This window comes from Eumetopias jubatus, unplaced genomic scaffold (genome assembly GCF_037043125.1).
Source record: "Eumetopias jubatus isolate StellerSeaLion01/CBP00866 unplaced genomic scaffold, mEumJub1_p1.0 scaffold_7, whole genome shotgun sequence".
In the NCBI taxonomy this organism is placed as follows: Eukaryota; Metazoa; Chordata; class Mammalia; order Carnivora; family Otariidae; genus Eumetopias; species Eumetopias jubatus.
Window position 1 is genome coordinate 113,570,807 of NW_028274813.1, and position 22,345 is coordinate 113,593,151.

Consider the following 22,345-nt stretch of genomic DNA (forward strand, 5'->3'; position numbering starts at 1 on the left):
TGTTGCATGACCAGACCACCTCAGCTCAGACAGCTACCAGCAGAGGTGGCTTATTTCGCAAATGAGGGCAGTAAAAGAGGGGAGCCATAGGGGCAGATGAATAGCAGGAACTGAGTGTGCTACCAGACCTGCTGGATGATGGCTGCCTCTGAAAAGCTTAACACCTGGCAACTGAATCAGAAGCCTGATTCTGAGCTGGGCTGTTTGCCTAAACACAGGTGGTAAAAATCAGAGTTCAGGAAGTCACATGTCAGTGCCACTTAGGGAAACTACCTTAGTAAAGAGGTATGCCCACCAGAGTCCACCTGCAAACAATGGAAAAATAATTTGGTACTCTCTTAGCCTGACAGCCTTTTTTTCCCACATGGAAAGCACGTGCAAACTTCTATACTCAGCAAACCAAATACAACACAGCTTTACTGCTGTCTACAAAAAAGCCACGCCATATCTGACTTTCCTCCAAATGTAATTAAGCCATCTCCATAATACGTCCTATAACCGCTACTACTGTTCCAAATTTATATTCCCTATATTCAAACCCTCAAACCAAAATGAATATTGTATTTAGTTCCTTCTCTACTTAATTAAAATGATTATGATTCCTCCTTCAGCTCTTCAAGATCATTCAATAAGAATGGTTTTCCAACTGTATTTGAAGAAGCCCAGATAATAATGTGGCTTAGTGAGAAGCGACAGGGATGAGGTAGACTACACCTCTCCTATAGCTGGTTTTATCTGCCTCCAAATTCATTTGAGAGAGAACAGAGTGAGAGAGAGAGAGCACGAGACGGGGGAGTGGGAGAGGGAGAAGCAGACTCCCCAATGAGTGGGGAGCCTGAGGCGGGGCTCCATCCCAGGACCCTGGGATCCTAACCTGAGCCGAAGGCAGACGCTTAACGACTGAGCCACCCAGGTGCCCCTCTAATGCCACGTTTGAAGAAAAGATCCTAATGTTAAAACCACTGAGGCAACAGACTAGACTATCGTATACAATGACTGACGTAACTACCAAGGCACTACTCTGTTACGTGAGAAACAGGACTAGCCAAACCCTCCCTGACCAGGGGTAGTAGGAGATGAGGATAGTATAGTAAACAAATGTAATTTATTGAAACCCCAATTTTAGCCAGTGGTTTCAACCGTCCATCTCTGTTTTTTACCCCAACAACTAGTAAAACAGAATTGAACTTCTGGTGAAATGTACAGGTAGTAACAGGCAAGCCAAAGTGAAAAGCCAAAGATCTGATTATGTGAATCTAGACAGCTGGCTCCTATGCCTTTAGTTGTTAATCATGACACACTAAATAAAGAGCAGACCAGAACCTGTCAGACGTGGATATAAATGGACATGAAATCAGCCCCCTACCCCACACCCCCACATCCCCCCTGGTAGGCAGAATGCCATATTAACCACATTTCCCAAGAGACAATAATAATAGCTAACCACAAAGCCACTTCAGTTAATTCCTACTACAAGACTCTGATTCAGAATTTAGGTCATTCTCTTTTCAGCGTAACCGAAAGGGGAGAGCAGCCGGTGGGATGCAGGGCTGTGCAACTCACCCGTGCAGAACTCCTTGCTCACACCGTGGGGCACTGTGATCCGCCGATAGACAATGGGCTCCGACTCCAGGATGTTCTCATCGTGGCGGTACCGAGTTGGCCTTTCATTTGGGACGCCCCGGGAACGGGTACCGCTTCTCCGCTCATAGGTATCAATCTCCTCAAACACAGCTGCCTTGTCAAAGAGGGCCAGGTTCCCTTCAAAATCAAAATCTGTGTCTGGGATCTCTTCGATATCATCCCCGAAGCACTCGTCATCTTTATTCTTCATTTGGCCATTCTTTAAGCCACTTTTCTTTGGAGTTGCCTGATTTGGGTGTCTGCTACTAGATGACCCTAGAGAAAAAACAGGGACTAAGGTCAGTGTGCCCACAGAAAGCACTCAGTGGAAATGGAAAATACATTAGTCTTTTATGGAGAGTGTTACAGGAATCAAAGTGAAGATGGTAAAGGTAAGCTATTTCTAGATCATATTAAGTAGCACAAACTACCACAAATCTCACAGCATAATAGATTTCATATATTACCCAAGTAACAGGGAATATAAAATAAGTATGACTCCTGGAAATCTTAACCAGTTCTATCCTTCATAAGGAAATTAGTTGGGGCACCTGGGTGGCTCAGTCGTTACGTGTCTGCCTTCGGCTCAGGTCATGATCCCAGGGTCCTGGGATGGAGCCCCACATCGGGCTCCCTGCTCAGCAGGAAGTCTGCTTCTCTCTCTCCCATTCCCCCTGCTTGTGTTCCCTCTCTCGCTGTCTCTGTCAAATAAATATTTTTTTTAAAAAAGGGAAATTAGTAATGACAGAGGCTTTTTTTTTTTAAAGATTTTATTTATTTATTTGAGAGAGAGAGAGAGAGAGAATGAGAGATAGAGAGCACGAGAGGGAAGAGGGTCAGAGGGAGAAGCAGACTCCCCACTGAGCGGGGAGCCCGATGCGGGACTCGATCCCGGGACTCCAGGATCATGACCTGAGCCAAAGGCAGTCGCTTAACCAACTGAGCCACCCAGGCGCCCATGACAGAGGCTTTTTTGACAACTGAATATCAAAAAAAGTAGAAGGGGAAGAGTACAGCAGTCTCTTCCCACAGGTCTGGGTGGTTTGATCTCAAATGTCTAGCAACAGTTAACAGAGAAATACCACCCCCCCCCCAAGTAAAATAAGTCCAACTCCTTGTAACCTGAAGCTCACAGGAACAGAATATTCAACTGACTCCTAATTCTACGCTTACCAAGCAAGCAACCTTCTGATTTTTTATTTGATCTCAGCCTAGACCCCAGCAGGAGAGAATCTCTGCTTTAGAGAGATTCCAGATCTTGAGCCAGGCATACATCTATCACTACAAGTTGGTATTTTGATTTATAAACCTGTTTTTAGATCTCTTATTTAATGTGATCTCTTTTCTCAACACTTGTCGGTAAGCAATTTCTGAACCATCAAATATGACAAGGACCATACTGACCTGATTCTACAGTGACCACACCAAGATGCACAGCAACACCAACAGCAGGCACCCTCTATCTGGCCATTACACACCAGTTAACTACTCTTCTGGCAGCCAAGACAGAACACCCCACAGAACTCTCCCAACCATCCATTCCCAGATAACCCTGAATTGAGTTTATACTCTGAGCCAATCTGACCACCCTGAAAGGGTGGACCAGGTTATTGGTATGCCAAATGGAACCTCCAATATGGTTTAAATAAATGTAATGTACTTCCTTTTGAAAGACTGAGCTCTCAATTATTAAAAATACTCAAGTAGAGGGGTGCCTGGGTGGCTCAGTCGTTAAGCGTCTGCCTTCAGCTCAGGTCATGATCCCAGGGTCCTGGATCGAGCCTCGCATCGGGCTCCCTGCTCCGCGGGAAGCCTGCTTCTCCCTCTCCCACTCCCCCTGCTTGGGTTCCCTCTCTCGCTGTATCTCTGTCAAATAAAAAGAAAAAAAATCTTAAAAAAAAAATACTCAAGTAGAGGTTAGAATGATCACAGGCAAACCCCTTCACACACGTATCATCCCAACTATACTACTCTAACTTCTCACAGTAACTCCCTTCTACCCTATAGATCAGCCAGGAGACCTAGGATCCAGCTGCAGTTCTCATTAACATATTATCTTATACCTGTCATCCAACTTTTCAATTTCCACGTATGTAAAATGTTCACTGTTGTATCCCCTGCACAGTTCCTAGCACATAGCAGGCAGTCAATAAATATTTAACAAATTAATCAACACTGACAAAAACAATTACAATAATTATTCTGAAAGATGTGTACTGGCACCTGGGTGGCTCAGTCAGTTAAGTGTCTGCCTTCAGCTCAGGTCATTGTCCCGGGGTCCTGGGATCGAGCCCCGCATTGGGCTCCCTGCTCAGCGCGAAGTCTGCTTCTCCCTCTCCCAATCCCCCTGCTGTGTTCCCTCTCTCTGTCAAATAAATAAAATCTTTAAAAAAAAAAGAGAGAAGAAAAAAGAAAGATGTGTACTGTGTCAACAGAACTCGTGTCCAAATCTTCCTAATGTCAAATACTGGTATGGAAAAGGGCTGAGCTGGAAAATGAGATCTAGGCCTCTGAAAAAAACTAAGGCTGGCCAAAATTATAAAGGAGAGGAAGATCTAGCTGAGCCACCATAAACAGCTTGAATTATGAAACAATGACAAGCCTGTCAAAATCTGGGTTAAGTTCGGGGCGCCTGGGTGGCTCAGTTGGTTAAGCAGCTGCCTTCGGCTCAGGTCATGATCCTGGAGTGCCAGGATCGAGTCCCACATCGGGCTCCTTGCTCAGCAGGGAGTCTGCTTCTCCCTCTGACCCTCTTCCCTCTCGTGCTCTCTATCTCTCATTCTCTCTCTCTCAAATAAATAAAATCTTTAAAAAATAAAAAAAAAAATCTGGGTTAAGTTCTAGGTCCAATAATCTGACAAAAACATTTAGTGAAAGCATGCTGTGTACCACAGCTAGGTGCTAGGAATAAACTATATAACCAAGACATGCTACTCACAAAGGAAGGAGGAGAGCTATAAAAAGCAAGTAACTAAAATATAATGTGGTAAGAGTTAGAGTAGAAGTTTATATAAAGTATCATAGAAATGTGGATGAGATAGGAATGGGAGAGCAGGCATGAGAACACAGGTCAGGTTAACACCATCAGCAACAGAGCAGGGAGGGGAAGAACCAGAAAAAAAAGTCCAGTGTGCAGGACGAATGTTCTGCCTCAATATTAAATCAAGGCATACTATTAGAAAATAGGTCTCGGGACGCCTGGGTGGCTCAATCAGCTCAGGTCATGATCCCAGCGTCCCGGGATCGAGCCCCACATCGGGCTCCCTGCTCAGCAGAAAGCCTGCTTCTTTCTCCCTCTCCTTCTCCCCCTGCTTGTGTTCCCTCTCTCGCTGTCTCTCTCTCTGTCAAATAAATAAATAAAATCTTAAAAAAAAAAAAAAGACGACACTGAATCTTCTCTTTACTTTTGAACTAAAAAGAGTAGAAAATTAAGATTTATGAGTTTAATGTACGGATAGGAATTGGCACCCTCATGAGGTTTCATGCCAGCCAATCACTGCCAGTATTTGAGGTATCAGAGGAAAGAGTGCTGTTCCATAACAAGAAGTGTGTCTGTGCAAGTGGACTTAACATCAATTTTTTTTATCATGGTAAAATATACATAAGAAAAAACTTACCATCTTAACCATTTTTAAGTATACAGTCCAGTGGCATTAAGTACATTCACACTGTTGTACAGCTGTATCAATTTTTAGCTACTAAAGCATACTGAAATGAGTAGGTGGCTTAAAAAGATTCCTATACCTTTGCGTTCTCTCTCCCTCTCCCAACATGGCGGCCTCAGCAAAAAAGAAGAATAAGAAGGGGAAAACTATCTCCCTAACAGACTTCCTGGCTGAGGACGGAGGGACTGGGGGAGGAAGCACCTATGTCCCCAAACCAGTCAGCTGGGCTGATGAAACAGATGACCTGGAAGGAGATGTCTCAACCACTTGGCACAGTAATGATAACGACGTGTACAGGGCACCTCCAATTGACCGTTCTATCCTGCCCACTGCTCCACGGGCTGCTCGGGAACCCAATATCAACCGGAGCCGTCTTCCGAAATCGCCGCCCTATACTGCTTTTCTAGGGAACCTGCCCTGTGATGTGACAGAAGAATCCATTAAGGAATTCTTCAGAGGATTAAATATCAGTGCAGTGCGTTTACCACGTGAACCCAGCAATCCAGAGAGGTTGAAAGGTTTTGGTTATGCTGAGTTTGAGGACCTGGATTCTTTGCTCAGTGCCCTGAGCCTCAGCGAAGAGTCTCTAGGTAATAGGAGAATTCGAGTGGACGTTGCTGATCAAGCACAGGATAAAGACAGGGATGATCGTTCTTTTGGCCGAGACAGAAATCGGGATTCTGACAAAACAGATACAGACTGGAGGGCCTGTCCTGCCACAGACAGCTTCGATGACTACCCGCCGAGGAGAGGTGATGATAGCTTTGGAGACAAGTATCGAGATCGTTACGATTCCGACCGATACCGGGACAGGTACCGGGACGGGTACCATGATGGGCCACGCCGAGATACGGATCGGTACGGGGGCCGGGATCTCTATGATGACCGAGGCGGCAGGGACTATGACAGAGGCTACAACTCCAGGATAGGCAGTGGCAGAAGAGCGTTTGGTAGCGGGTACCGTAGGGACGATGACTACGGAGGAGGCAGGGACCGCTACGAAGACGGCTACGACAGACGAGACGAGCGGCCCTGGAGCTCCAGGGACGACTACAGGCGCGAGGACAGAGGTCCCCCCCAAAGACCCAAACTGAATCTAAAGCCTCGGAGGACTCCTAAGGAAGATGATTCCTCTGCTAGCACCTCCCAGTCCAGTCGAGCGGCCTCTATCTTTGGAGGGGCAAAGCCTGTTGACGCAGCTGCTAGAGAGCGAGAAGTAGAAGAGCAGCTGCAGAAGGAGCAGGAGAAGCTGCAGCGCCAGCTGGATGAGCCAAAACTAGAACGACGGCCCCGGGAGAGACACCCCAGCTGGCGAAGTGAAGAGACTAGGAACGGGAACGGTCCAGGACAGGAAGTGAGTCATCACAGACTGGGACCTCGGCCACATCTGGCAGAAATGCACGAAGGAGAGAGAGTGAAAAGTCTCTAGAAAATGAAGCACCCAATAAGGAGGAAGACTGTCACTCTCCAACTTCTAAGCCTCCCAAATCTGAGCAGCCTCTGAAGGTAATGCCAGCCCCTCCACCAAAGGAGAATGCTTGGGTGAAGCGAAGTTCTAACCCTCCTGCTCGATCTCAGAGCTCAGACACAGAGCAGCAGTCCCTTACAAGTGGTGGGGGGAAAGTAGTTCCAGCTCAGCCACCTGAGGACGGACCAGCAAGGAGAGCAGATGAAAACAAAGTAGATGGGGTGAGTGTCCCAAAAGGCCAAAGTGGGAACTCCAGCCGTGGTCCAGGAGATGGAGGGAACAAAGACCACTGGAAGGAGTCCAATAGGAAAGATGGCAAAAAGGATCAAGACTCCCGATCTGCACCTGAGCCAAAGAAACCTGAAGAAAATCCAGCTTCCAAGTTCAGTTCTGCAAGCAAGTATGCTGCTCTCTCTGTTGATGGTGAAGATGAGAACGAGGGAGATTACACCGAATAGACCTCTGCATCCTGTGCTTTTTCCTAGTCTCTCCACCCTGGAACATTCGAGAGCAAATCAAACCTCTATCCAGACAAGACGATAAAACTCACCATCTCCTGGGGGGGAAAAAAAAAGATTCCTATAAACTATGTATTAAAATAATAATAATGCAATCATAATGAACAAAAGCATGGCAGAGCTAACACTTCCCCTATTCCTCTTATAGGCCTTCTCATTTTTTAAATACTTTATTTGAGAGAGAGAGAGAGATAACAAGAGCAGGAACACAAGCAGGGGCAGTGGCAAAGGGAGAAGCAGGCTTCCCGCTGAGCAGGGAGCCCGACGTGGGGCTCGATCCCAGGACCCTGGGACTGTGACCTGAGCCGAAGGCACACGCTTAACGACTGAGCCACCCAGGTGCCCCTCTTAAGGCCTTCTTTAGCTAGAATGAAGTTCTTAAAAAATTAACCAGGTCTAAGAAGATGGTCTCCCAAATTAAAAAGTATCAAGGTTATTCCAAACATGAATCCAAATGGACTATCACTGACTAACTTTACACTAAGTGTATATTCTGCATCAGGAGTCTGCAAACTATTTGGACTCTGCCAAATCCAGCCGCACTGCCTGTTTCTGTAGGTAAGTTTTACTAGAAAAGCCACTCATTTGTTTACATAGTGTCTAAGGCTACCTCTGTGCTACAAAAGCAACAAAAAATACTTAAGACAGAGACCTTATGACCTGCAAAGTCTAAAGTATTTAACATCTGAGCTTTTTTTTTTTCTAAAGATTTTATTTATTTATTTGAGAGAGAGAGCAGAAGCAGGGGGAGCGGCAGGCAGGGGAGAGGGAGAAGCAGGCTCCCCACCCAGCAGAGAGCCTGATGTGGGGCTCCATCCCAGGACCCTGGGATCATGACCTGAGCCAAAGGCAGACGCTTAACGACTGAGCCACCCAGGCGCCCCTAACATCTGACTTTTTACAGAAGTTTGCTCACCCTGCTCTCCATCATGCCTCCCAGAGGTATTCTTTTTGGTTATTTTTTTTTTCAACTAATGACTTTTCAGCCACGAAAAATTTTTTCCAGGACCAGTTCTCTGAACCTCTCTTTCAATAATAATAATTAGTAATAATAATTATAAGTGTGTCACTTATTAAACTACTGTCTTTTTTTAAGATTTTATTTATTTGAGAGACAGCACATGAGCACAAGCTGGGGGAGGAGGAGGCGAGGGACAAGCAGACTCTCTGCTCAGTGCAGAGCCCAACACAGGAGCTCAACGTGGGGTGCTCAACCCCGAGCTCATGACCTGAGCTGAAATCAAGAGTTGGACGCCTAACCGACTGAGCCACCCAAGTGCTCCTAAACTACTGTCTTTCAACTCTACACTCAATCTTCGCAATCCCAAGCTGGAACTCTACAAACTACATATTTCCTTCCTTAGCTGGCTTCCTGTTAGGTTCCACTACCAGTAGTAGATACCTGAAGAGGATAGAAGGAGAAAGGAAGGAGGAATGAGAAGGGACTCTCTCCTTGTTTGCTTGCTATTTGCATCAGCACTGCCCTGGCAATTGGTTCCAGTCTCCAGTTTTTCTTCCTGGCACATGTAGACAGGACAAGCTTCACTGCAACTCCCTAAAAGTACTGGCACTGGCTCTGGTACTTCTCTGGGAAGTCCGTTCTCTGAACGTCCAGGTTCTGATAATGGCAACCTCTTCCCTGCTTCCCCTCCCTCAATGTCTCTTTTTGCTTTTTTGGGCTTCTGACACCTACTTAACCAATTCTATTAGGGGTGCCTGGGTGGCTCAGTCGGTTAAGCGTCTGCCTTCAGGTCAGGTCATGATCCCAGGGTCCTGGGATCAAGCCCCGCATCGGGCTCCCTGCTCAGCGGGAAGCCTGCTTATCCCTCTCCCACTCCCCCTGCTTGTGTTCCCTCTCGCTGTTGTCTCTGTCAAATAAATAAAATCTTAAAAAAAAAAAAATTTCGTCTGCAATAACTAGCATGTTACTATTTTCTTTCGTGGTATACCAAGATTTTAAAAATTAATGACTCGCAGCTAATTACTCTTCTAACCAAATGTTAATTTTTAATGAGCAAAAAAATTCTGAACCATTAATATTACTTTAAAAATCATTGTTTATTTAATCCTTTTTAATTTGTAAAGGTAAAGAACTTTCTGAATTACAGACATACAGAGAAATAGCACTTACAGCTCTAATTCTAAAATCTCAGACATGGGCCAAGAGTAAACACAGACCAGTCTAGATGTTAAAGAGCTCATCTTCTCCCAGTGTGGATGGAAGTCTTAATTGACTTGAGCTCAAAATAGACAAATAGAAAAGACTTAAAAAGACTAACCAGATTCTCTGTTGTCTCTCACCCAACAGAGAGTAGGTATCTAGAAACATTAATCCCCTAACAGAGATCAAGTGATTAAATCATAAAGCCAAACCCCTCATCACTGCTGCTACCAATGGCGGAAACAGCTTAGCTATAAACAAACCAAAACAAAGAAAAACACAAAATTAGCAGAAGGGAAAATACTAAAGAAACACAAAGTCAAGCCAAGGTCTATTGCGGCTCTGGATTCACCCCTGGGAATCAAGAAAAGATGCACCCAGGCTTCATCTGCTCAGAGGTACAGGCAGCACTGATTTTTGTTTTTACAGCTGTACTGAAGTATAATCGGTATACAAAAACCTGCACATACTTAATGTACACAATTTATAAGTTTGGACATATTCAAACATTTGTTATACCATGACCACAATCAAGGTAATAAACCTATCCCTCACCTCCCCATCACCAAAATGTCAATGACTCAGTTATTCACTGTTCTAACTAAATATTAATTATTTTTTAAGATTTTATTTATTTATTTGACAGAGAGGGACACAGCAAGAGAGGGAACACAAGCAGGGGGAGTGGGAGAGGGAGAAGCAGGCTTCCCACGGAGCAGGGAGCCCGATGTGGGGCTCGATCCCAGGACCCTGGGATCATGACCTGAGCCGAAGGCAGACGCTTAACGACTGAGCCACTCAGGCGCCCCTAAATATTAATTTTTTAATAAGCAAAATATTTTGAACCATTGAGCCAAATTTAAACGAATATTACTGTAAAGGTTTACTTTGTTTATCTAGTCCTTTTTGTCTTTTCATGTCTTGTATCTGATATATATATGGTGCGTATGTATGGTAGAAGTCAATAAATTGGTGAGCCAAGTAAGAGTTGCACAGAAATGCTTAGTTTTAAAAGAGGAAGTACAAGAAACCTAATGAAATAACATCAATATTCTGAGTCAAATACTTCATGCTTATTTTAAGGCACTATTTAGGCCAAAGCATAATTTCTTTGAAGCTGAATACAGTTTACGTGAAAGACACAAATGGGGGTGGTCTCCATAAGTGTCTTCATTTCAGCCAACTACACTTATAATCACACCACAGCTTACTGAATCCAAAACACATTTCACTCAGGAGAGAATTCTGATCAGCATTTTTCTATATTCATTCAAAAATGTTCATTAATCTGCTATCCGCTGGTATCTCTGCTAAGTGCTGGAGAGTCAATGGTGAACAATAACAAAACCCCAGTCCTCACCTGTTACTTGCACCCCCTTTACTATCACTCCCAATCACTTCTGCAGACCCAACAGTCAAATTGCCTGCATCTTTCCACCATGTACTTTCAATAGGCCCTTACCACAGATAAGCAATTTTAGAGTTTCTTGCACTGTAAGCAGACTCTGTTGCTGCCTATCCAACATCCAGACCTCTCTACCCTCAGAATAAAACACATTTTTGTTCAGATAGATACTATACCCTCTCTAAGGTGAAGGAATGGATTAATTTCTGAATCAATCAAGGTGGTGCTCATGCCAACAACTGATTCAAGCATGGGCATGAGAAGAATACTGGTCAAGAAGACAGGATTGGGGGGGCAGCAGAGGGTAGCTCTTGCCACAGTTTCTTAAGATTTTATTTATTTGGGGGCGCCTGGGTGGCTCAGTCGTTAAGCGTCTGCCTTCGGCTCAGGTCATGATCCCAGGGTCCTGGGATCGAGCCCCACGTCAGGCTCCCTGCTCCACAGGAAGCCTGCTTCTCCCTCTCCCACTCCCCCTGCTTGTGTTCCCTCTCTCGCTGTGTCTATCAAATAAATAAAATCTTTAAAAAAAAGAAAAGATTTTATTTATTTATTATGTCAGAGAGAGAGCACAAGCAGGGGGAAAACAGGAGGCAGAGGGAGAAGCAGACTCCCGCTGAGCAGGGAGCCTGATGGGGGGCTCGGTCCCAGGACCCTGGGATCATGACCTGAGCTGAAGGCAAACACTTAACCAACTGAGCCAGCCAGGCATCCCAGCAGTTTCTGATAAAGGTTTCCTCACTCCTAAAGAACTTCTGATTCTCAATCAGGGGCAATATTACCCCAATGGGACATTTGACAATGTCTGGAGACGTTTTTGGTTATTACAACTGGTGGTGGTTGGGGAGTGCTCTTGGCATCTAGAAGGTGGAGTCCAGGGATGCTGCTAAACTTTCTACAATGCACAGGACAGTGTCCCACAACAACAACAAATTATTTGGCCCAAAATATCAAGAGTACTGAGGTTAAGAAACCCTGCTTAAGATGATACACTGGAAGAGACAGTGTCTTCTCTCCTTCTGAAGAATCTGGATGGGACACACAGAACTGCTGGACCCAACTAGTTTCAATCTGAGGACAAAGCCAACACACAAAGGAGAGCTTCACAGAAACAAGACTGAAGGCCTGATTGTACTATCCCTGGAAATGTCCCAACTCTGGACTCCACCTGTGACATAATTTCTCTCTGTTATTTGAGCCATGAGGTAGGGTTTCTATTACTCAGAGCACCCTGATATAATCCACTTGTACATGAACATTTACCATGCGCTTTTTCACAAAGATGACTTCATTGTTGTAATACTTTAAAGTATTGTAAGGTATTAGAAAAGCGAGAAAATACTTAACATGGTTATTTTTCATTTCAGTAAATAATCATTTACTAGCCAAGAGCAAAGGAAGACACTAAGGACTCACTCCACTTGTCATCTTGCAGAACCTATGTACCTGGTACCATCTTAAGCTTTGATATACACATTATCTGTTTGTCTTCAAAACAACCCGATTAAAATTACCATTCTACAAATGAAGAAAATAAGGATGCTCCAAACTGATACGGCTAATAAATGTCTGAGTTAGGATTTGAACTCTTGAGCTTGGTCAGATTCCAAATTCCATGCTATTTGTGGAAACAAGAGTAGGGAAACCACATAACTCTGACAGACCTACGCAAAGTTAAAAGAACTAGCAGAGGATCATATTAAGACAATGAGCCCATAAGGCAAAGGCAAAAAACCTCTTCAGTACAGCACAATGCGAAAAAGGAATTCAAAAGGAACAGGAAACAAGCATTCCTTTTTTAAAAATAAATTTTTGTTAACTGGGGCGCCTGGGTGGCTTAGTTGTTAAGCCTCTGCCTTCGGCTCAGGTCATGATCTCAGGGTCCTGGGATCGAACCCCGCATGGGGCTCCATGCTCAGCTGGAAGCCTGCTTCTCCCTCCCCCTCCCCCCTGCTTGTGTTCCCTCTCTAGCTCTCTCTCTGTGTCAAATAAATAAATCTTAAAAAAATAAACTTTTTGTTAACAAATGTTCAGAGTAATGCATAAAATATATAGAAAACTGCAGATATTCGCTTAACATTTTGACATGTTTCCTTTTAGTCAAAAATATGCATCCATCTTACAAAATTTTATACCTTGCTTTCTTGCTTAGGAGCTTTTCTTTTTTAAGATTTTATTTATTTATTTGACAGAGACACAGCGACAAAGGGAACACAAGTAGGGGGACTGGGAGAGGGAGAAGCAGGCTTCCTGTGGAGCAGGGAGCCCGATGTGGGGCTCGATCCCAGGACCCGGGGATCATGACCTGAGCTGAAGGCAGACGCTTAACGACTGAGCCCCCCAGGCGCCCCTAGGAGCTTATTTCTGTTTCATGAAAGATTTCTCCAACTATCTTTTTATATGATTTTTTATAGAGTATACCCTATTGATCTGTATCATACCTACAGATGAGCTTTTAAGCTATTTCTCATTTTTATTGTTACAAACTCAGCCCTAACACACCCCCTGGATCGCTGCAGCCGAAGGACCTCCCCCGTCCGACCAGCTGAGGCAGTGTGGGGGCAGTGTGGGAACCGTTTGGCTAGCGCCTGCCTATGCTACCTGCTTTGTTCTGCAGTTATCTGTATTCTTACTCCAGCTCCCCAAGGACACTGTAATCCAACAAAGGGCAGAACCATGTCATTCAGACCTGTCACCCAATTCTATGGCTCGCTCACAATACACAAATCTCTGAATAAAAACAGCCATACCAAAAAAGGACACACACACACACACACAAACTAAAAACACTCCAAGCAAACAACAAAAGAGTCTAAAGAGATCACAAAAGAAAAGGCAACCTGAGATTAACTATGGGAAAGAAAGGGAGCTATCAAAACTGTGCGTGACTGAAAAGGACAGGAAGATGAAGTTGTCAACAGTAATACAAGAGGGAACATAAGGCCTGGGTTTCAGAGGAAAGGAGTTCAGCTGTGCCCAGCAGGAACTGACAATGAACTATCCCAGATCTATCACAATGACAGATGAAGATAAGCAATTAATCAATTTAAGAGAAGATAGGGTAAAAGCAGCAAAATGGGAAGCCATTTTTGGCTCAGCCTGAAGACTCTACAAACACCACTTGCAACCAAACCAGAGTTGTGGCTTTAGAAGGTATCAGGTTATTTCTCCTCACGCTCTCTGAAGACAGACCTTACATTCACTCCTTTGACAAATATACACTAACGACCAGCTATGTTCCAAATACTGTCAGGAAAGTAGACAGTGAAAAAATACCCAAGAGGAAATACTGACATCATAGGTCAGCAAGAAAAAGATAATATAAAGTAAATGAAAGGCAGGCCAATATGCTCAGTTGTCTCTTATTCTTCCTTTTGCTCATACTTTAATGAAAATATGAGGAAGTCCTGCGTGAATAAGCGGTCTTAATACTTGGCTTACTCAGCCCAAAGGGCCTCGCTCTGTATTTAAAATGGCCTCAGGCCACTAAGAGAGAAAAGCACTTCCCTTGGAAAAAGATAGAGTGCTTCGTAGATTTCTTTACCTTTCAATTACAAGGGCCAAGTATGTGTTAAGACTAGAGGCTGGCCGCCTTCCTGTGCCATTTTGCTGCCAGCCTTTGGCACAAAAGCCCTTTGGCCAGGACAACAAACTCATTGTTGTGTAACCCTCACTGCCACTTATTTATTGGTTTTTGTCACACACATATTGTAAAGGGGAACTTTGTCCTGCAGTTAGCACACTAAAGGGCACGTGAAGGTCAAACTCCAAATGTTTTAATGTCAGACTCAATGGGCTTCATGAGGAAGTGACTGAGAGCATCTGGGACCTTCTTTTCAACTCCCCAAATTCCAGGCCTTAGTAATCAGTCAACTTCTTGGGCTCCAGCAGCAGCACCAGGGTTTTCAAGCCTGTTGGATGAAGCACACCCAAGGAGGTTAAGTCACAGGAGGACCTCAGTAGGACCACAAAAACTTTCTAACCCCAGATGGTGGGATCACTGTCACACTGAACAAACCATACACAAACCTGTATCCTTAGCTGGTCTCAAATGGTTTCCCTCTACTCCCCAGCACTCATGTTCCATTCATCTACTTGACAATATTCTCAGTGGTCAGTTCAATGACAAAGGTCACAGGAACTATCCTCTATAACCACCCCACATATACACACAACCTAAAGAAGAGATTAAAATCTGCTTGTGCTAAATCTCTCATCAATGTTAGATTAGGTAACTAGAACCAACAAATCCTCAACAACTCATCATTAACCTTGAAAGAACACTAAAAACCAGAGAGATTATATTCATACTAGGAATATACTAGTCTCAATATCAATGCACATATACCAGAGAAAATTCTATTTATATATCTCTAATGAGAAAAATACTTAATCTCCACTTCTTCATTCATTGATGAGAAAAACACTGATAATCTACATTACAACTACAGTGGGGAAAAAACCAATCTATTTTCTTGGAATCCTTAAAATGCCACATAAAATGCAGTCTCTGGTAGACCTTTCTACTCATCTTACAGGGTTCACTGAACAAATAAATAAAGGCAACTCTACCTTCTATCACAAGCCAATTCTGAGCCACATCTCATCATCAAATTCCCAGGCCACAGGTATTTTCCACACTAATCTGGATTCAAAAGTTCTCTGAATGAGAATAACATTTACTGCCATGATCTCTTTACCTTATTTATGTGCACTTAAAAAATCTAGGGAACTGGGGCGCCTGGGTAGCTCAGTCCTTAAGCAACTGCCTTCGGCTCAGGTCATGATCCCAGGGTCCTGGGATGGAGCTCCCTGCTCAGCGGGGAGTCTGCTTCTCCCTCCCCCACTCCCCCTGTTTGTGTTCCCTCTCTCGCTGTCTCCCTGTCAAATAAATGGATAAAATCTTTAAAAAAAAAAAAAAAAAAACTAGGGAATAGACCAACCAGCAAAAGCAGAAAAAGCATCAAGCAGGGGATGCTTCTGAGAGTGATCCCACTTTTTTACCAGAATGACTTACTAAAGATCAAATAAATTACTTGTTTTGAACTTAACTGCACTCTTTCAAAAGAGAGCTGGTATAATTGTTGGTAAGGGGAAAAAAATTAGAAAGAGATAGTCTTTTTTTTTTTTTTTAAGATTTTATTTATTTATTTGACAGAGACAGAGACAGCGAGAGAGAGAACACAAGCAGGGGGAGTGGGAGAGGGAGAAACAGGCTTCCCGCTGAGCAGGGAGCCCGATGTGGGACTCAATCCCAGGACTCTGGGATCATGACCTGAGCCGAAGGCAGACGCTTAACGACTGAGCCACCCAGGCGCCCTAGAAAGAGATAGTCTTACCATACATCCAGCAATCACACTCCTAGGTATTTACCCAACTGATCTGAAAACTTATGTCCACACAAAACCCACACACAAATGTTTACAGCAGTTTTATTCATAATCACCAAAAGATGGAAGCAACTAACCCTTCAATAGATAAATGGATAAACAAACTTTGACACATCTGTACAGTGGAATATTATTCGGCAATAAAAGGAAATGAGCTATCAAGCCACAAAAAGACATGAATGAATCTTAAACGCACATTGTTAAGTGAAAGCAGCCTGTCTCGAAAGGCTACATGCTGCATCATCTTAATTATGTGATATTCTGGAAAAGGCAAAACTAGAGAGATGGTAAAAAGATCAATAGTTGCTGAGGTGGGGGAAAGATCATGGAAGAAAAAGGGGAAGGATTGAACTGGTCAAACAGGGATTCTGTACAATACTGTAATGATGGATACAAGGCACTATATTTGTTAAAATCCACAGAGGCACTAAATTTGTTAAAACCCACAGAACTTAAGAACACAAAGAATAAGCGAGGGGCGCCTGGGTGGCTCAGTCGGTTAAGCGACTGCCTTCGGCTCAGGTCATGATCCCAGGGTCCTGGGATTGAGCCCCGCATCAGGCTCCCTGCTCCACTGGAAGCCTGCTTCTCCCCCTCCCACTCCCCCTGCTTGTGTTCCCTCTCTCGCTGTCTCTCTCTGTCAAATAAATAAATAAAATATTTAAAAAAAAAATTTTTTTTTTTAATTTAAAAAAAAGAATAAGCCAATGGGGCTCCTGGGTGGCTCAATTGTTTAAGCACCTGCCTTTGGCTCAGGTCCTCAGGTCATGATCCTGGAATCTGGCTCCATGCTCAGCGGGGAGTCTCCTTTTCCCTCCCCGGACTCTGCTGCTCCCTCTCCCTCTACTCCTCCCCCAGCTTGTGCACTCTCTCTCTCCCTCTCTCTCCCTCTCAAATAAATAAATAAAATCTTTAAAAAAGAATAAGCCTTAATGTATGCAAATTTTTAAAATATCATTGAGGAGGTAGGAGGATCCCAGGATGGATGGCAGAAGGCGACAAAACAATCTGTTACAAATAGATAAAGCAAGTCAATGAAGGGAGTGTGGGTCCAGGTTGGTAATTTTGATAGTGCTATACCTGTATACTAGAATGAAATCATTTAAGCCAATGGATGGCAGATGGTAGGAGACAGGTCTCTCACTGTTAAGAGTGAGAAATCACACTTAAAAAAAGGCGGCGGCTAGAATGATGCAATGTGGTAATGGATTTGAGTTGGAGACATTAGTATGAACTCATATTTAGCTTAACATAGTAAAGTTACACACAGGAAAATAATAATAGATACATGTATATACACTGGACAAGTATACAGATATCTATTTCCCTGCCCTGTCAGCTGGCGACACCCAGTAGCAATGAGCACACCTAGCACCTAGAGGGTGGCTTGTAATACCATTCTCCAATAAAAGAAAGAGGGCTCCCTGGAGACATGGTTGATTCTAGGGCTAGGGTAGGAAATAGAGAAGATAAACCTGGAACATCCTGTACTGCCAAAAAGTACAGAAATACTAGGGAAAAACCCACCCACAAGAATGGGGGAATGTCAAAGGAAAACAGGAGCTGACTGAAACAGCTACCAGTGGCCAAAGCGGAAACAATTTGAGCACTAAAATAAAGCAGTGATGGGGGCACCTGGGTGGCTCAGTCTTTAAGCGTCTGCCTTTGGCTCAGGTCATGATCCCAGGGTCCTGGGATTGAGCCCCGCGTCGGGCTCCCTGATCGGTGGGAAGCCTGCTTCTCCCTCTCACACTCCCCCTGCTTGTGTTCCCTCTCTCCCTGTGTTTCTGTCAAATAAATAAAATCTTTAAAATAAAGCAGTGATGAATTATAACCCAAAGTATAAGATAAATAACTATGAATCCATACTGATAAAAAATAAATGATTAAACAGGGGGGAAAAGACATATCTCTGATGTACAAGAATTCCAAATAATTTATGCAGATACTCTGCATATCTTTCTACTCCTTAGGTGTGGGCTGTAAACAGAGACTTCCTTCCAATATGGAAGGGGTGGGGAGACCTCTACAGAGGAGAAATGTGACACACACACTCCCTCAGCCCAGGTATTAAGGTCAACATCAAGTCATAAACCATGTTGATATTACATACCCTTAATATGATGTGATGAAAATAACTTATCGCCGTGGTCTTCCTCCCCCACACACATAACCACAATCTAATCATGAGAAAAACATCAAATACCAATGAAGGGATATTTTACAAAATACCTGACCAGTACTCATCAAAATAGTCTAGGTCACCAAAACCAGTCTGAGAAACCGCCAGAGGCAAGAGGAGACATGACTACTAAATGTAAGGTGGTGTGCTGGACAGAAGTCTATAACAAGAACAGTAGATAAAAACTAAGGTAATCGGAATGAAATACAGATTTTAATTAATAATGTACCAATATTAGCTCATTAACATAACAAATCTACTTTAGTAATGTAAGACACTAATAACAGGAGCAAAAAGTATGTAGGAAAAAACTGCTAATGAAGATTGTCTCCAAGCACATGAGAAACTATAAACTGCTTGAATATTTGAACTTTAAACAAACAAGTTCATGTTTTCAGTAAAGAAAAAAGGGCTTTTTAAAGTGAGAGTAGGGGCACCTGGTGGCTCAGTCGGTTGAGCACCCAACTCTTGGTTTCTGTTGAGGTCAGGTCATGATCTCAGGGTCCGAACACTGGGCATGAAGCTTGCTTAAGATTCTCTCTCTCCCTCTCCTTCTGTGCCCCACTCCCTTCTCCTGCACACAAGTGAATGCACAAGCTCTCTCTCTAAAATAAATAAATGTTAAAAAATAAATTAAAAAGGGAGAGTAAAGCAAAGTAGAGAGGGTTAAAGTAGAAATGGAAAGAATAAATTTTCTATCCAAGCATTCTACAGTTTTTCAAAGGATACAGAAGTAACAATTCAATTTCAGTCTCACGTTTTCAATTATTGTCAATTCAGACAGTTACTTTTTTTTTAAGATTTTATTCATTTATTTGAGAGAGAGTGAGCCACAGGCACACAATCGGGGGGAGGGGGAGAGGGAGAAGCAGACTCCCCGCTGAGTGGGGAGCCCAATGCGGAGCTCGATCCCAGGACCCCAGAATCATGATCTGAGCCAAATGCAGACACTTAACTGACTGAGCCACCTAGGTGCCCCAATTCAGACAGTTACTTAAGCAATGAAGGAAAATGTCTAGAAATACATTTTTTTTTAATTTCCAAAATTTCAATAGCTTATTCACGAAATCAAGGCATTTTCAAAACTTAAAATGTTGGCCCCGGGGCACTTGGGTGGCTCAGTTGTTTGTTAAGTGTCTGCCTTCGGCTCAGGTCACGATCCCAGGGTCCTGGGATCGAGCCCCGCATCAGGCTCCCTGCTCAGCAGGAAGCCTGCTTCTCCCTCTCCCATTCCCCCTGCTTGTGCTCCCCCTCTCGCTGTGTCTCTGTCAAATAAATAAATAATCTTTAAAAAAAAAAATGTTGGCCCCTCATACAGATACCACACAGATTCTGGTGATTCTATTATAATTCACGTTTATAACATTATTCTAGTGCATATGTTAAAGAGCATACCAGATTCTAGTGAATTATCTATGGTTCCACAGTGAGTAGATGGCACTCAACAATTTGTTAGTGCCAAACAAAACTAGGCAATCAATACACCTGTGCATTTTCTCCTTGATGTGTAAGGACAGGGAATACAGCAAATTTAAAATTTAGTCTGTCAGAAACTGTCTGATCACAGAGATATGTAGGTCAATACCTTCCTCTCTTGAGGATGGAAGCCAAATCACAAGTTATTCAAGAACCCCCTGGAACAGCCAAGTGCAGGCTCACTCAAACATTACCACCTCCATCCGTTACCGCATTAAAAACAATAATGGCTTTCGTCTATGTGAACTCCAGGTAGATAACTGACTTTTCATGAAGGAAGTTATGTGGAGGAGAGGGCAGGGAGCTGGTGTGAGTCTCTAACAGCTTATTTTCTTTCCCTTAATATCCTGAGGGACTAGCCCTGCAGTAAGACGATCATGCTGTAATTTTGTGAAGCTCTGCCAGCATCCCTTTTTATGAAGGTAATAAAGAATTTGTTTAAAGAACAGCAGTGGATAAGAGCTTATAGCCTTGAAACACAAGGTTAAGAAGAAACATCAACTTGATCCAACTTACAAGAGTTGTGCCGACGGCGGAAACTTTTGGACTGACTCAGGGACTCCGTGTGCCTGTCCACATAGCTCTTTGAGCACTGCTGCTGCTGTGGGGAAACAGCAACATCCTGACTCTTCACGTCTGTCCTCTTAGGGATATTCTGAGGGGCACTGCTGGATGAGGCTGGCTTCTTCACCAGCTTGCCCGTGCCATTCTGATTGATACCCACTTGGTACCCAATACCAGATGGGCCTAATTCTGTCTGATGAAGGTCTCCAAAATGTTGGTTTTCTCCAGGACCTGGTATCTCCAGAATTTTTAATTCCGTAATGTCACCTGCCCTGAAATACACAAAAGAGTCCAAGTCTCAAAACTGTAATAGTGTTACAACCAATGTTCATAGCAGCATACTTCATAATAGCCAAAAGGTGCAAACCCAAGTGTCCCCTGTAAGATGAATGGATAAACAAAATATGGTAAAGACATACAGTGAAATATTTACTCAGTCTTTAAAAGGAGGCAAATTCTGACACGTGCTACAACATGGATGAACCTTGAAGACACTACTGCTAAGTAAAATAAGCCATCACAAAAGGACAATTATTAAATGATCCCACTTATATGAGATATCTAGAATACTCAAATTCATAGTGAAAGAAAGTAAAAAAGTGGTTATCAGGGCTAGAGGAAGGGGGATTGTAGTTCGTTTTTATGGGGTATGAAGTTTCAGTGTGGGAGGATAGAAAGTTCTGGAGATGGATAGTGGTGATGGTTGCACATTATGTGAATGTACTTAATGCCACTGAACAATGGTTAAAAGGGTAAATTTTGAGGCGCCTGGGTGGTTCAGTCGTTAGGTATCTGCCTTCAGCTCAGGTCATGATCCCAGGGTCCTGGGATCGAGCCCCACATCAGGCTCCCTGCTTGGCAGGAAGCCTGCTTCTCCCCCCGCCACTCCCCTGCTTGTGTTCCCCCTCTGTCTCTCTCTGTTAAATAAACAAATAAAATCTTAAAAAAAAAAAGGTAAATTTTATGTTATGGATATCTTACCACATTAAACATACAGGCAATGTGAAAAAAAAAAAGTCTAACAGTAATAAAAATGATGAAACTGGGATCAATAGCGACCAGCTACACTTTTGCAGAGCTGTATTTTTTTTTCTAACTGAAGTATAGTTGACATACAAATCCAGGTATACATAGTCATCTGATATTTATATATACCATGAAATGATCACCACAATAAGTCTAGTGACCATCTGCCACCATATAAAGTTATTTTATATTAATGACTATATTCCTTATGCTGTACTTTACATCCCTATCACTTATTTATAACTGGAAATCTGTACCTCTTAATGGCAGGGCTCCAATTCACTGAAGTATCAAGAGACAAAAGTGAGGAAAGGTGAAGTACTTAAAGACAAGGTTCAGGCACCAAGAGTCAACTGACACAGCACTGGCCTTTAAAGAGACCTATTGTTAATCACAAAACTATCACCAGCATCTTAGATTTCCAGAAGGCCCAATGGCTTTCTTTTTTTCATTCATCCACTCACTTTGTCACTCAATAAGCGTATATACAGTACTTACCATATGGTAAGCCCTGTGCTAGGAATGGAGTAAATAGAGATAAAAAGCAACACATGCCCAAAAAGGAACAGTCTGGTCAGTGGAAAAGACAAGTAGACAACCAAAAGTGTTAAATACTATGACAGAGGTGTGTATAGGGTACCAGAGATCCCAAAAGCAAAATATGTAAGTTACTTTGGCAGAGATGGATGAAACATTTAAGCAAAGCCTGAGTGGGGAGGGAAAGTAAGAGTTGGCCCTGCAGAATACAGCAGGGAGAGGGGCATCACACACCAAGGCTCAGAGATTGAGAAAATGTGGCCCACTTGAGAACTGCCAAGTCATGGTGTTACTAACAGTAAAGATGCTTGTGGAGGGCCACCAGGAGGTAAA

At 43.3% G+C, this 22,345-nt stretch overlaps 1 protein-coding gene and 1 pseudogene across 2 annotated transcripts in view; one reads left to right on the forward strand and one right to left on the reverse strand.

Moving 5' to 3' along the window:
* EDC3 (enhancer of mRNA decapping 3) overlaps window positions 1-22,345 on the reverse strand; it is a 61,353-nt gene that overhangs the window by 18,901 nt on the left and 20,107 nt on the right. For both annotated transcript variants that reach the window (XM_028100081.2, XM_028100082.2), the window contains 2 exons: window positions 20,402-20,721; window positions 1,564-1,899 (listed from right to left, as the gene is read on the reverse strand). In XM_028100081.2, the coding sequence (XP_027955882.1) occupies window positions 1,564-1,899; window positions 20,402-20,721 (656 nt within the window). The remainder of the gene's footprint in view (window positions 1-1,563; window positions 1,900-20,401; window positions 20,722-22,345) is intronic.
* LOC114206383 (eukaryotic translation initiation factor 4B pseudogene) lies at window positions 5,373-7,316 on the forward strand (annotated as a pseudogene).